This window comes from Emydura macquarii, unplaced genomic scaffold, assembly GCF_026122565.2.
Source record: "Emydura macquarii macquarii isolate MOO-44397 ecotype Brisbane River unplaced genomic scaffold, CSIRO-AGI_Emac_v2 contig_295, whole genome shotgun sequence".
NCBI classification, from domain to species: domain Eukaryota; kingdom Metazoa; phylum Chordata; order Testudines; family Chelidae; genus Emydura; species Emydura macquarii.
This window is the reverse complement of record NW_027130432.1, coordinates 5,694,997-5,711,649: the sequence shown is the minus strand read 5'-3', so window position 1 is coordinate 5,711,649 and position 16,653 is coordinate 5,694,997. Positions and strand designations below refer to the sequence as shown.

At 39.5% G+C, this 16,653-nt stretch overlaps 1 protein-coding gene across 9 annotated transcripts in view; it reads right to left on the bottom strand.

Annotated features, from left to right (window-relative positions):
* Positions 1-16,653, bottom strand: part of CHD9 (chromodomain helicase DNA binding protein 9) — a 185,573-nt gene that overhangs the window by 98,438 nt on the left and 70,482 nt on the right. For all 9 annotated transcript variants that reach the window (XM_067550971.1, XM_067551008.1, XM_067551017.1 and 6 more), the window contains one exon: positions 10,515-10,626. In XM_067550971.1, the coding sequence (XP_067407072.1) occupies positions 10,515-10,626 (112 nt within the window). The remainder of the gene's footprint in view (positions 1-10,514; positions 10,627-16,653) is intronic.

The window sequence follows — 16,653 nt, the reverse complement described above, 5'->3', positions numbered from 1 at the left end:
GACAGACGGACTAATCATACTGGCCCTATCCATGTGAGAAGCTTTGTGACTGCCCTTTTCTGGAGATTGAAGAGAGAGTGAGGTCTGTGTTTAAAGGATATTCAGCAGAGCTGATAAAATACTATATGGACAATATTCCAGACCCAGTCATCCAACACGAAGGCAGGCATGATGAGTTTGAGAAGTCTGTCACCTATCCTTGGTTAAATACTGGATTTTTGAGAGATGTAAGTCATGTTACCTTCCCAGCAGAAGCAGCGGCTCTGTCAAAGAATTGAACTCTTATACACCCATCTGGACTTTTTCCAGGTTCCCATTGTATTAATTGTCTATCTGTTTGTGTTTAGAGGCTGAGAAACCACAAAAGGAAAAATGTGATTTATAGTTAGATTTATATTGTTTTGTGGTTGTTAAAAATCTTCTTGTTCTTTCTAAGAGTCAGTGACAATTTTATCCACTGGAAGTTCAAGCAACTCCTCTCCCCCTGAGCATCTTAAATCTGCCAGCAGCTACTTTGCCTGTCCATCTGCCTTCCAGGAGTTGATCCACCTTTGTCCCACAGATAAACTATTGTATCTCAATTCGCTTGCTAAGAATTAGGAGGTATCCACGCACGTGTCCAATACAAATGCCAGAGATGTGTCCAATACAAATGCCACTGCCAGAAACAGTGGATGCTAACACAATAGGCATGTGGTAATTCTCCTATAAGGCCCATATTGTTGGAGTGTAATCTACCTATCCTAACACACCCACATCAGATACCATTTGAAAGCTTATTTTATATACATTTAGATGATGTCTGATGTGGAGCTATCATGTGGTTGTTGTAAGCCTGTAGGTGAGGCAAAACAATGGCACCCAACGTGAGAAAGTGTTATTTTTGCACAGTTCCAGAAACAATGCAACACAACTATGACTAAAGATTTTTGCTGTTTAAGTTAAAATTAACCTTTTTAATATGGTGTTTATTGGTTAAAGCTACCAAACAACAATGCATTACAAGATTTTAATTGGCTTTGCATAAGCAAGTTTTTTTCCTCCCCCCAGAAATGAAGCTGTTAGCACATGGCAAAAATGGCAAATATCAATATTTTGCAATATACTAATATGAAATGTTTTCCCACTGCATATTCTTAATTGTCAAAAGTATCTCAATTTTCTATATTTTTTCAATTGAAATTTGCTGAAAGTTGCGCACCAGTAGCAGTAGATTGCATGCTTACAATTTGACAGCATAGTGATATATATAAGTTTATGTGAATTCCTAATATAATGCTTTGCCATTTGTAAGCTTTTGTACATACAATGTAGCATCTATTCTGTCTGGTAGAAGGTTTTGTAAATGGTCTATGCACTCAGTACTAGCCACTAGAAACTAGCTTTTCAATTAGGTTACATTTATGCACAGGTTAATTTTGTGTTACAGATGACAATACACAGCTTCATATTAGGCTTCAATCAAAGTACTCATTAAACAAAAATGACCATGTTGATACTAACGTCCAGATCTAATTTACCACAAGTCTGCAAAATGAAAAATGGTGGTAGTGGCAATGTTAACAATACACTTTGGGAATGTTATCTCTACAGGGAAGTTATACTGTAAGACGACATGGAGGATACAAGCTCCTGAAAGCTTACATTAAAAAAAACACCTCTCCACACACTGAAAAATGTATTATTTGTCAAGAAAATCAAAAGAATGCAAAACTGTCAAAAGCCACAGAAGTCTGATGCTGGTAGCAGAAGCCTGGACAAATTAAATTGTATTGGTGGCTACTTGAGTTTTCTAGTTTAGATGATGTGCCACCAATCCTCTATCACAGGATTTGCTTTCAGAAACACACAAGCAAGTCAAATTTGGCACACATCAGTTAAACACAGGAAAGAAAAACTGACTGTGAATCTGATCAGACAGCATCATGTTCACTTGCTTCTATAGCTATCAGAGCAAGCATGCCTTCCAGCAACTGGTCCTGTTGCATTGTTTTCTTGAGAAAAAACACTCAAGTTACCAAGAAACATCTGAAAGTGCAACCAATGTAAGCGAGGCAAAATTTCAAAGAGTTGACATATTGCACAGAAAATCTTGATTGGTAAGGATGCAGTTTATGATTCAACATGCCTTTCTTCCTACTTCAGTAAAATTCATTTTAAAGCAAAACCATCTAGTTACATTGCAATAATATAGTCAGTCACTTTATGACACTGCATTTTATCAGCTGACTAAAGAGATTGACAATGATCTGATGTGCAACATGAAGACTCTTCTCTTGTCCAAGCCGCTACACAGATAATAAGCACTACTTCTCTCAGATGTAAGAACTGCAAGCTATTCCTGTAGCAAATTATCGGCAAGATTAGAAAAAACACTTCAGTTCTGCAATTTCATTCCTAGTACATGACGGACAAGGTAAGTCTAACTACTGTTCTAGGCAGCAGAAAAACACTAGCTGATGATATCCAAGCTGCAAGTAATCTGAAGCAAGAATTTAAGTCATCCAAATGTTTTGTCGATGTTCTTCTAATGAGTGAGTCTGAGGAACAGCTTTCAAAAAAACAAGTGGTTTTGTATACTGCCGCTTCAATCCTTCTGTCTGAAATAGCCAAAATAAATGCCTCAGAATATTTTCCAAAGCCATGTAATCTATAGTTTAGAAGTCAGCTATTTTTGTCTCCAACTGGTGCAGGAGTTTGTCCTTTGACTGATAAGTAAAGAGGCATATAATTCAGCCAGCAATGGCGTATCATCCTTCAGAAGACATTCAAATAAGGCGATTCTCAATTCCAGAATGCATGGTATTTAACAGGTTCAAAATTACCACACCATTTCACATAAGCCTTGCAGCACAGCTACACCATGAGTTTGGGTCTTGCAATTTAACTGTCATACTACATCTTGGATTCTGCATTACTTATGATAAGCTACGACAGTTCACCACTAGTGCCTCAAAAATTGAAGTAAAAAGACACCAGGGAGGTGTGTTCATTCCAAATGGAATTGCACCACTTCATGCCAGTGGAAACCTCATTCATGAAGGAGATGATCATATAGACATCAATGTAGGGGCCACTGATAGAAAGAATACCTTCAATTCAATGGCTAGATTGGTATTTCAAGAAGAGTCTGCAGCTAGTCAAGGATCACAAGAAGTATCACTGAAGCATGGGAAAGAACAGTTACTTATTCTCCCTGGGGAATCAGCATCTCTTACATACTGTTCAGCATTTGAAAAAAACCAGAACACTTCTAGAACCAACTCGCCATGAAAACGTTTTTGAGAACATCAACTGTGTCTACAGGCAGAACAATCGTCTCTGCACACAACTGTGTATAAGCCAAGGCAATGAAGATTCTAGTAACCCCATTCACTCTTGACAGAGACCATAATGATGAACAACATAATGATGTTGACTACAAACGTCTCCTGCGCGATTACATTTCAATGAAACCTGTACAACAAATATAGTATCAGAGTTTGTTGTTGTGATGCTTTGAGGTCCCAATAATACAATTCCATGTCTTGAAATACAAAGAATTATTAAACAGAAACAAATGCAAATATTTCAAAGTGGTCATTTCAATGTGTTGATGGTGTCATTGTTTATCCCTTTTTCTACTGTAACGCACCACTTGACATTTCCATATCATAGCTCATCTTAAAGGAGACATAATAAGCTTTCAAATGATGTACGATGTGCATGTGTATAGGAAGGGTACATTAGGCTGACCAAATCAGTTGTTTCTGCTGCTCGCCTATCAGGAGTCAATCCAAGTTGGGATTGCTTTGCAAATCCAGTTGATGCCACCTTCAGGCGGCAGAGGATGCCTCAAAATTTCTTGTTTGTAAGGAGTCCTCTTTCCCATCCATGGTGTCTTTTGAAAGGAAACTCCCTTTAGTAACTACTGCAATGTCTTTTATCAAAGGAGATAGAATAGGTTAATTTCCTTTAAAGTAACTGGAGTTCTTTGAGTTGCTTTGTCCCTATGGGTGCTCCACTTTAGATGTACGTACACCCATGCACTTTCAATTGGAGGTTTTGGGCAGCAATGTCCACAGGGTCTGCACCTTACACATCCTCATGATCCAACAATACAAAGAGGAGGCCGACTATCACCAGTATAGCTCCTTCTGAATCATGAAATCCAGCCAAGGCTCCTAGAGTTGAGGGAAAGGATGGTTGGTAGTGGAGCACCCATAGGGACAAAACATGTAGAAAAATGTCAGTTACAGTACAGGTAAGTAACCTCTTTTTTCTTTGAGTAGTTGTCCCTATGGGTGTTCCACTTCAGATGATTCCTGAGCAGTGTACAAGCCACGGGGGTGGATGCTGAAGAGATGGATCCAGTAATGATAGAAGAACAGCCTCACCAAAGGCTGTATTCTGCCCTGGAAGCATGCATGATAGCACAGTGCTGTGGAAAAGTGTGCACACACGAGTAGGTGGCAGCTTTACAAATGTCTGCAATGGGTGTGTTTTTTTAAGCAGGGCAATAGAGGTGGATTGTGCCCTAGGAGAATGGGGAGGCCCCCTTGCTGGAGGGTGCACTCCAGAAGCTTCATAATATGCCATAATGTATGGTGACACATTTCCATAAACAAGCGTTTACGGAAAATAGATCCTGTCAAACTAACTTGACATCTTTTTCTAATGAGATTACAAGTTTGGATGACAAAGGTAATACTATTGATGTAATATACTTAGACTTCTATAAGATGTTTGACTCGATACCACATGAGATTTTGATTAAAAAATAGAATATAAAATGAACATGGCACACATTACATGGATTTAAAACTGGGTAACTGATAAGTCTCAAAAATGGAACTATAAACAGAGAATCATAAGAGATATTCTGAGCCACTGGCAGGGACACATTATTTCCTCTCCATCCTCTTGAAAGAAACCAGGGCAGTGTCTGGTGATTGCCATATTATTTGGCCTAGTAACAGAAGAACACCATTTCTATGCAAGGCTATCTTGTCTTCAGGACAGGTGTGTAGGATATCTATCAGGGCATATTGTGGTTTCTGGACTCTTCCAAGGGAATTTGTAAGGATTTGACTATCCTCTTCAAGAGCTCCTGGAAGACTTTGACATCATTTGCAATGGGTGGGGGAGGAGGCGTATCTGCCTTGTCTGGTGAGCAAGAGGAACTTGTTAGGTAGTGCTCCCTTTTCCTCAACTCTCAGCTTTTGTTTTTTAGAGGGCCCTCCTGAGGAAGGTCATCTTGGGATACTGGTGATCGACGGTTTCTTTTTTGTGAGGGTACTTATAGGACTAGTCTCCATACAGGACCCATAGATTCCAGAAGACTCATTGTGATGGTGCATAAGGGTAGGAGGAGGAGCTCACAAAGTGCGCCTGCCATGGAGGTTGTCAGGTCAGTCGTCAATTGGTTCATAGAGTCTCTTCCTTGTGATACACCTCAGGGGAGGGAGGTTTGAATGGAAAAATAGTGGAATCTTGAGCATACATCTTCAGGTCTGAGGAGGTATTGTCCCATTTCTAAAGAGGGAGCTAGAGGTGTCTGTACTGATGGCCATGTTAGTATCGGCAGGCAAGTTGGTACCAGTAGCTGAGCTTTCATCTAAAAGCGTGGCAGCACTGGGAGGTATATCAGTACCAACAGAAAATCTCTCTCAGTAGAGGGGGCTCAGGTTCTTCTGACATGCAAAGATCCTGCTGTGAGAAGAATTTAGTTGGTACTGGTGAAGCAGGGTACTGCCTGCTGATTGCAATGCAGCTGAAGAGACCGGTGACAGTATGGCTGGACAAACCATACAATCCTTAGGCCCATGACCTACAGAAGTGGATGCCAGGGTTGGAAAAAAATGTTTTTTGAGGAGTACTTGTGTGAAAGAGTGGGAATTTTCTGTAATATTTTTATGAAGCCTGTGTGTGCCTCAGTTTCCCTTATATACTGCATTGTTACCCAGTGAGGTGGAAAAGGACTGTTTGCACTCAAGGCAGGTGACAAGACATCGGTATGAATGTCACCTAGCTGTCTGGGCCTTAGTCCCCATATCAGAGAAGCATCTAAGAAAACAAAGGCAAATCCAATCACAAGAATATTGACACCTAGCAACCAATGACCCAGAGAGATATAGATTTTCCTCTCTTAGCAGAGAAGCTGAATAACATTCAAAGACCTGGCTGGGATGACTTAGTTGGTGGTGGTTCTGCTTTGAGTAGGGGGTTAAGTAGGGGGTTGGACTAGATGACCTCCTGAGGTCCCTTCCAACCCTAATATTCTGTGATTCCTGAGATCAAGAACAAAGGACTGGCAGGTGTGATGTGCAGGGGGTTGGGGGAAGAGTTAGCTGCTGGAAGGAGTCAGGTCTCTCACCTGTAGTCTGTTTCTCAGTCTGACCTCCTTGGTCACACTGAGAAACAGACAAGAGCTTGAACAATAGGATTCATTACATGTTGGCTGCGCTCTCAGCTAATCAGAATGGTCTATGCTTTGACCTTCATTTCTCTAAGCTAACCTAAGGGCTTCCTATGCTGTGTTCCAGTTGACTACTAAACCTACTGTTTTGGCAACGCTATTAGAGTGTCACTGCAAATGCTTTATCAAGTGCATTGATCCCTGAAGGGTGTACAAGTCTCCACCAGGAATTTATCTCAGTTGCACTCATTGAACATAGTTCACGTTGTGAAGGATTGCTAAAGGCCCAATGAGGCGGTGAAGCCACATGGCTTACTCTGGAAGAAGAGTGAGACCCCTGGAAGTTCCTCCTAGGGCCTGTTCTAAAACTGAGGCAGTAGCAGTGGATCTGACAATCTGTGTCTCAACGACTCCAAGAGAGAGCACCGACATTGGTGTCAAGCTGACTGCTGCAACTTCTCAGTGAGCGATGTGCTGGAGATTTTCTTCATTGGCACTAGGATCTCAGTGCCAGAGGAGGTAGGTCCCCTAGCAGTACCCATACCAGGATACGAGGTCTCCTCAATTCTTCCAGACTTTTGGGGCAATTTCTCCCTCTTCTTAGGCTCTCTATTGGGGGATCTAGATCTTTTCTTTTTAGAGGGCTTCAGAGTCTCTGAAGCAGACCCCAGGTCTCTGCTAGTTTGAGTCAGAGCCGTGAAAGTCACAGCGGGCACTCCAGATGTTTAAGGCAGATGAACAGGGATGGGAGGGAAGAATCGGGTCTGAAGTAAGTAATGGGTCTTAAGAATGCTTCATAAGGAGCAGCTTAAACTTGTCTTCCCTCAGTTTCCTGGATTTGCTCTCAAAGCCAGTGCAGCCCTTGCACTTGGATGGAACGTGGGACTCAGACAGCAGAGGCAGCTGGAGTGTCCATTGTTGAAGGAGAAACACCTATTACAGGTCTGGCAGGATTTGAATCCTAGGATTTGAGGCATACCTCAAAAAGAGAAGGTCAAAGGTGTGGGGGGCGTGACCACAAACACAAAAGAAGGGGGGGCTGGAACCCTGAAAAGCACAACAAAAATAATGAAATAAAACAACAAAGGGTAAGATTAAAACAAATAAGTTAGCTGAAACTTTGAAACTAATGGACATTGCAATTCTCCATCTGTAGCCACAGACAGTTGAGAAGGAATTGGGCAGGCAGCAGGTCCACCTTCCCTAAATGTCCTCATAGTGGAGCACAAGGACGTTTAGGGTAAAGGCGCAGACTCCAGGGACACTGCTACCAAAGCCTTGTGATCAAAAGCATACAAGCATCAGCACACACCTGAAGTGGAGCTCCCATACAGACAGTTATTCAAAAAAACTCTATCTGTGCTGACTAGGCTCACCAGGTCTGCTTTAACTATGTTTTTAACTGTTTTAAAGACAAAGCCCTGCTCTACACTACAAAGTTAGGTTGACATAAGGCAGCTTACATCAACCTAATTATGTCAGTGTACACACCACAGCTCACTCCCACTGATATAAGTGCCCTACTACACAGACATCATAACTCCACCTCCACGAGCGGCATAGGGCTTTATGTCAGTGTAGTTAGGACAACGCAGTGTCCATGTGGACACTGCAGATTACTTACATCAGCTGCTGGCTGTCAATCTTGTGAGTTTCACAGCTCCATGCTAGAGCCGTGAAATTGATAAGAAAGCCACTCACAGCTTGGGTTGTCATCCGAGGGCAGGTGGCGGACTCCCCACCTAACAGTCTGTGGTGCAGATATGCCCAAAGTGTCCTTAGCTGCTAATTATTTTCTGTGATGTAACACTAGATATGATGGGTGCAACATATCTCATCTGTCAAGTGGCAGCTAATCTGGGGCTAGGATTTTTATTTTTTTACAACTAGTCCTTCATGTCTGGAAGGCAGAAAAATTTCTTCTAGTGGAGAACTTCTAGAACTGAACAACATTCTGCCCTGTATTTCTGAACTGGGGGGCCTGGTTAGAGCTTGTTTGCACTCTGGGGCATGATTACATCAGTATGTAAAACCTACCACGGAAAACCATCAGCAGATAAGGACACTTTTATTTACTATGATGCAGTTTGTACCATAAACGTAGGATGGGTTTAGGAACAAACACAAAAATGGGAGGGAAAGGAATTAGACAGAAAGAGCTAAAAGGAACTAGGGAAAATAGAATCAAGGTTGGTCGTTGATGTGAGGATACTCCACATGTTCTTTATCAGTCTGAGCTCTTGTCCAAAATGTTGCCCCATTGGCTTATAAGGCAGAAATGGATGGCATCTATAGTCAGAAAAAGAAACACATGCTTCCGTTGTACAGCTCAGCACACATTTAACTGCTGACAACTCCACGTAGTTTAACCCTTTCCTAGTCTGTCTGCCTCCTCCTCCTCCTATTCTCCACTTGAGGGAAAGTTTTGAAAGCACTTCTAGTTGATTCTCCTGCAGCATCACCTGGACAATCAGAGCCCAGTATGTTCTGTTCTTCCTTGGATGAGAAAAGCTTGGGCATTTCCTTGCATGGCCTGTGGTTACCCTTTAGATATACTTCACTGAGGATACGTCTTCATTGACGGTGGCAAATTTGCCGCTGTCAGATTGATCTATCCAGATTGATTGAGCGGTCAGTGAAGACCCACTCAATCGATCCAGAAGTCAACTTATTAAAGCCACCCCCTCAAGTGGCGTAGTGCTGCATCGACAGGAACACAGTTCAGTGAAGACACTGCGTAGAAGAGTAGTTACGAAGTCGATGGGAGTTACGCAAGTTATTCTACGTAGCTTGCATAACTCCCACCGACTGCCACCGAATTTGAAGTTAAGTTAGACCAGGCCCGCAGGCTGCTGAAGAAATCTCTATCACTGCATTCGATGATGGGGGATTACCAAGAGAAATATACCTCTGCCTCCTACTTCTTTCTGGGCTTGCCTAACATTCGGGTGTAATTTGTGGTCTTGTAACAACTCAGTGAAAAGGATGGACACCCATCAGAAATGTTTTCAGGACAAAAACCCACAACCTAAGCAAAATATCAACGCTTAGGATCTGAGGACCTCCCAGGGCAGAATATTTTACATATTGCTTAATGTACACATTATGACTGTCTGTTCTGTGACAACAATTAATGTACATAGACCAACAAAAGAAAATGGCATTTAGTGTACAATAAAGAGTTACAAATGAATAAAAACTGATGACATCACTACTTGGACCATTAAAATGGCTGAAAAGTTAGTACATAATTAACTATTTATTATAGGTACTATTTAGAATAGTAGTATTTATTTTATTAAAACAGACTATCAGCTCAATGTGTGACATGCTGTACAATAATTGTTCTGTTTAAAACAATCACCAGTGAGAATTTTCATCCAGATAAGGATTCATCACCCTAGCACTGCTACATCTATAGTCTTATGCAAGTCTTTGTTATTTTTAATATTTCCTTTGTTAGGAGGTGTTTAATACCCTTCTGCATGCATGCCTTCAGAAGTTTTCCCAGACCTTGCCAGTCAAAGTAACATTAATAAACCTTTAATGATAATCATTTGTATACCGCCGTATAAGCATAAACCTCAGAGTAACCTCACAAAATTAATTTCAAAGTTGTGCTTCTTGTAAAAGGCTATCTGGTTATCTTTGTAGTTCCTAAGATGAAGCATGCTGAGGACTTCTGATGCTCAGCATCACCAGAAATTTTATGGTGATGTTAACTTTTTATTTTGTAATGCCCTGATAACATAATTCTATAATAGGTTAATTATTATATTTATACAAATGTTTCCACATGTGTTGAAATTTATACACAGAATATCTATAATCATCTTAACACAGCTTAACTGTAACACTTTTGCTGTAATGAGCTTTTCTCTCTTGTGTAAAGAAGAGTATTTGAATCATTGCTTTACAGACATTTGGTCTCCTGGTTTACTCATTTCAAAGCAGAAACCACAGAGTCATAAATATCAATTTGTATAAATTCAATAACAAAGAAAAAATTTCTGCCTTCACTAGTAAACATCACAAATGTAAAAAAAAATATTTTGGAGTTTAAAGCTATAATGCAAAAAAATCTTCAAAATTAAAAAGGGAAATTATGAATACTGACCTGAGAGTCCTCATCTTTAAATGACCGTTGTGGAGTCTGCTTAGTATCAGACATTTCATCTGAAGACTCATTCTTTCTCTTCTGCTTTTTACCCAATGTGATTATAAGCTTGCTGTTTCCAAAAAAAAAAAAAAAAGGCAATATTAATATTGTGTTTATATGTCGATGCATTATTGTGCATTTAATGTCTGGGACACAGTCAAAGAAAAAACAAACAACTTGAATTTCTTTACTCCTTTTACTACCAATACCAGAGAGTTCCACCATGCCACAAATGAGAGGCAGAGACATATTAGGCCTACAGATTTTGCCACCGACTTCAGTTGGAGTGTAGGACTGGACTTTTTGTTATTACTAAAGAACAAGGATGCAAATTCACAATAGTTAGCATTCTATTGATTAAATCCCCCAAAACTTGGGGGGAAAATCTGTATCTCTCTCCATAGACATATCTCTCATACATTTTTCATCAGTGTTAATATTTTAATTGAGATGTTTAAAAGTAAATTTATGACAGGTAAATGTGGATGTGAGTTGATAGTCTTTTTAACTGTGTATAGAAAGCAACAATTTACCATACTTATCTACTCCCAATTACAGAACCCCCAAGATACAATAATTTCTCTGTGTAACATACATCTTTACTCATACAAGAAACTTTAGTTTGACAACAGTAGTTACACATACATGATTTAAAAGCAAATCCTATAATATGCAAAATTCATAGCTTCAAGTAAATTATTTGAATTAAATTTATTATATAAAATATATGAAACTGCAAAGTTTGACTTTTTGCAATTTCACAAAAGCAAGAATTAGAGAAGCCTACGTTTATTGACAATGGTTTCATCAGTAAACACTGCTGAGGACCAGAGTTGTGGGGCAAATTACAACTCTACGGGAAAAGTACTAATTATTTCTTAGTTTAAATTCAAAAGTCACAGAGAGGGGCAATATCATTAATATTATTTGTTTTTAATGATAGGGTGACAAAATACATTTTTTCATCTTTGAAATCTGACAAGTGCTACTCTTCAAATGTATTCTCAGTGGAATAATCACAGTGATTACAATCAAACAATCATGAATAAAGTGATGTCCTTAAATATATACTTTACATAATATAAATTTGATAATTACATACTATGTTAACAGTGAGATAATTGCTTAAGCATACAAGTATCTTCTCTCGCTTCGCAGTTCTAACTAAAGACAAGACTTTGGCCTTTATTCACAGCCAGTACAATTATTTTACATCAAAGCAGCCTGACATACTGGGCACCTGAAGGGAGTAAAAAGTACTGAGAACAAGAATTGATTCACTAGTCTTCAGCCTCATGTTTCCTCCTTGTAAAAGGGCAAACTAAGACAGGCTGATCGTAGTAAATACATTAAACCTCCAACAATCCATAGAGAAAATGCAAACCCTGAAAACCTGAATTACAAATTCACTATTGATAGTGTCAATGCAAATAGTTCACAAAAGATTAGCACAGTTGCATTTCAAAAAGAGACCAAAATTTTTCACCAATTATTAATATCCAACGAACAAAGCAAATATGTTTACTGGGAGGGCAAAAAAGGCTTTTAAGAAGAAGTCTTCTTTCTGCTATATAATTTTGATTTCTAGTACAAACCAAAATGTACTAGTAAATGCATGCTGAAAATAAATGGCAGTCAACTTAGGATGGGCAATTCTAAATTCAAGGGAAATTGCTTGCATACATCTGCGGGACAGAAATTGGGTCATGGCTTCCTCACACCTCTGCCACGTCACGTATTCTGTTAATTCTTATGTCCAGAAAATGTTATTTTTCATTATCAAAAGGAATACATTTTAAAGAATGAAAAAACACTGATTTTCATATTCTGTCTTCAAAAATAGTTTACTTTCTTTTCTCTTTGTGAATATTAATGTTTGTCTATTAGCATTTACATAAACTTGAGAAACTGAACAAGGTATTTTTGTCCTATGATGAACTGACTTTTCCATTGTATTCCAGCTTCATTCTTCCCTCAAGAACAATCCTTCTGACCTCCATGGATCACCCAAACTTGTTTATTCAGGTTTCCTGGTTGATTGCATATTGGTGTCTGCTTTATGAAAAAGTGTTCGACTAGATCACTGCATGTATGGCCTAGTCTAGATTAGAACTTAAAGGTATGACGTTGGCACATGCTAGCTAGCATGTTTTAGAAGTATCGCGTAGATAAGGCACACTGCATTTAACATATGCTAAACTGATTAAGTTAAAGCCTTGAATCCCGCCCAGGCTTTAACTATACCAGTTTAGCATATTAAAGACAGTTTTGTCCACACTAGACTTTTAAAACACATTATAACATGGGCCAACATCACACCTTTAAATTGTAGTCTAGAGAAGATCCAGGATTGTAAAGAATGTATAAGCACCTGGGAAAATCCATGAGGTCAGAACAGTCTAAACATCTAATTCTTCACCCTCATGTTGAGTAGTACCTTTCTTCACAAGTAGTCCCATCAATTTCAATAGACCAGATTGTCCTCGTTAGATTTACACGTGGAAGAGATGACTCAGCACACTGATCTCCCAATCCCTGCTGAAGTGGACAACTGCCACCAGGACACAGTCTCGCCTGTCCCATACAGATTCCGAGGAAACCTCTCTGTGGATAGGTGTGCAGTCTTGGAGTAGGGACGGGTTTTTTGTTTGGTCTTTACAGTGGGATGTTGGAGTGGTCTGAGAAGCTGCAGCTATGGGGACTCCCAGATAGTGACGTTCTATTGGAACTGTGCTGCCAAACAACCAAGGAGGGAGGAACCACTTAGAGGCCAGATGTGGCGCAGAAACAAAAAATGTCTTCCTTTGTGAATTCCTCAACATCTGCCAGAGAATTGGGGACATTTAAAGTTGGTGTGTAACTGAGTAAATAGGCCATAGGATAACACACAAATCCCAGAGCAGTGTAGAAAGAGATTTAATATGTTTATACATTTATCTACCTAGCCTGAACAGCCAATCTTGTTTTGTATCCACGTTGTCTTTCAGCAGTTTTTCAGTAGACTTAGATTTAAGAACATTATATTTTTGTACTTTCATGGAAACCCAATGTTCTGCATCTAAATTTAATCAGCTGGTCAGCTAATGCCAAAGAAACAAACACACTTGTTTCTTTTCTCTTTAGATCACTGTAGATCAACCTTACTGTAATATGTTTTATGTGAGACTAATCTTGAGTATCACCCCACATGGCAAAGACAGTCGAATATAGCAGAATGCTTACATGCCCATACTCCAAGAGCTCCACAATGGCTACTAGTTATCCAACAAATACACTTCAAATTCTTATTTGTATTTAAACGCTTAAATACTGGATCAGAGTATTAGAATGACCATGTGTTTCTTCACATCATATTTCAATATACTACATTAAAAAATATTAAAACTAACCACCAATATAGTATCACATCCAGAGAATGAAGGACTCAAGATTTTCTGTCAAAGGCCTATAATTCAAGAATGTTCTACCAGTCCAACTACATCTATTGCATACTTCCAGGTGACATTAACTCCGTTTTTTTCTTTTACTTTTATTGGGTGCTGATGTTTTACATGAGGTTGAACCATGAAGGAGTGGCAGTATTTTTTTATTTTTTTTTGCATATTTGAAGGGTTAATAATGAATAAGGAGTAAGGCATAATTTCCATAATTTCTTTTTAGGGCACACAACAATGCACAGTTTATGATAACAAAGGATAATTCTTAACATAAGAATTACTCTGCTGGATTCAGATAGTGGGGAATGTAATTTTTTAATTATAGTCCACAGGTCTTGTCCTGTACCTCACCATACCATCACTGAAGAATTTTTCATTAGCCTCCCATGCTATCCAGAGTTTAACTTTATGTATGGGTGCATGGCTGTAATGGAGTTAAAAAATCTAAACAGCGTTAAGCAAATAAACTAATGGAATTCATAACTCCTATGACCAAAATCTAGACTATCAAGGATTCTTAAAAACACACTTTTTGACATTAAGGTTTATTCTCTCCATAGTGGAATTCACATTTAATCAGCAAGGAAGCCTATAATAAATAGATATGAACTCAGAGCAAAAGCAAAAGGAAATTTAATTAAATTCTTATTAAACACACTCCTGAAAACCTAGAATAAGGAAATGTTTTTGCAGTCATCAGATTATTACAGTAAAATAAGCATGTCCATTCAGTGCTAATTAATTAGATTCCATACCCAACCCAGAAAACAATTTACTTACAGATCACCAACCAAATTAATTTCGGTAATACTAAATTAGTAAACTCTCATATACTCCTATGGATATTGTATTAGCGCAGTGGTCCCCAACGCATGGTCCATAGGCCAAAAGTGGCCCATGGGGTCTTGCCAAGTGGCCTGCCACTTCTCTCCCACTGGCTGCAGAAAGGAGACACTGCTTAAGGACCCAGGCGGAGCACGTTGCCACGGGGCTACAAGATCGGTGCAGGCTCCTTGCTGCAGTTAGGGGGACAGGAGATCAGAGTTCCCCTCCCCCTGGCTGTAGCAGGGAGCATGGCAAAGCACTCTGCCTGGGTCCATAGGTGCAGTGGTCCTTGCTAGAACAAGAGGGAGGGGAGATTAATGCTCCCTTCCCCCCAGCTTCAGCAAAGAGCAAAGCATCCCTAGGTGTTGGGGGCCCTGCTGAAGCCAGAAGGAGGGGAGCACTGATCTTCTGTCCCCTTGGCTGCAGAAGGGAGCCACTGCCTAGGGACCCAGGTGGAGTGCATGGGGCTACAGGATGCGTGCGGTTTCCCTGCTGCAGCCAGGGGGACAGGAGGTCAGTGAGGAGGGAGGCAGCCTCTTCGCTGAACTCCTTCTGTCTGGCTGCAGTGGGGAGGGGGAGAGGCGGGCTGTTGGCAGAGACTGGTGGCCCTTCAGGGGTGTAAAAATGATATCTGTGGCCCTTGAGATTAAAAAAAGGTGGGAACAACTGTGTTAGAGTAACAAATGGAACTCACTCATTTATCTTCAAGTAACATTTATGCCATTAAATAGACTCAGAATTCAATTGATTTAGAACTTGATTCAATGCCCAATGAACTCAGTGGGGGGCCCTTCCACTCACTTCAATGTGGGCACTGGATCAGGCCTTTTGCTCCCCTACTTCAGAGGGGATATAATCTCCCTAGAGGTAGATCCTTAACATTTATATCTGACAGTGGTAAATGGCTTTAAAAATTAGAAAATTCACATTGTTAAACTTTGAACTGCAGAAGTAGAACTTCCAGAAGCTGTTAAGAAAGATTTATAAGGTCTACATTAAGCCTCAAATGACTTCCTATATTCTGTTTTATAATTTAACAAGAAAAACAGACTGTTCCTCAAATCTGGTCTTCATCTGTAATCCCACAAATTAAAACTCGTATGATAATTTTGAAAAACTTCAAGTTCTGAATCAGTGTTCATGAACCAACTCCTAATTGAAACACTAATTTGCTCCTCATTTCTTTGAAGTTCAGTTTATTCATATTGGATAGGTTGTGTTTGGCACTAGCACAAGTGTGAGAAGACAAACAGAATGAGAGAGAAAATATTTAAGTATGGTTATTCTTTGACAAGTGACTAACGTGTATTTAGCGTCATGTCTGTTTGCTTTAATGACAAAGATAAGTTTTTGCTACATTTTACTGCAAAGAGAACACAACTGAGAAAGTGTGGCCTGGGCTCATTCCTTTTTACACATCAAAGTCATTAGTGGCTTCCAATCAGTTACACCTGGGGAAATTCATTAACTGTCATGGCACTGCACAGGAGTCACAGAGGGTAGAATACGATTATCAAAACGTATTACCAGCCTTTCAGCATTAGGAAAAACAGACCCAGGTTGACACACTGATTCCAGGCTGAATTTGCATCTCTGGTAGTTAGATAAAAACCATTTTTACTTATAAACTGAGAATATTTGATACAGAAATAATTGAGAAACAAACATGGGATCCCTCACAATACCATTTTATGGGAATGACTTTTCAAAGTGGAACTGCTTTTTAAAAAACTCAATTACAACTTCTTAAATACATGACTCATTCAGTTCCTGCCACTGCAGTTTACCTTTATTTACATTAAGATATCAATTACATTTTTATGTATTTATATTTG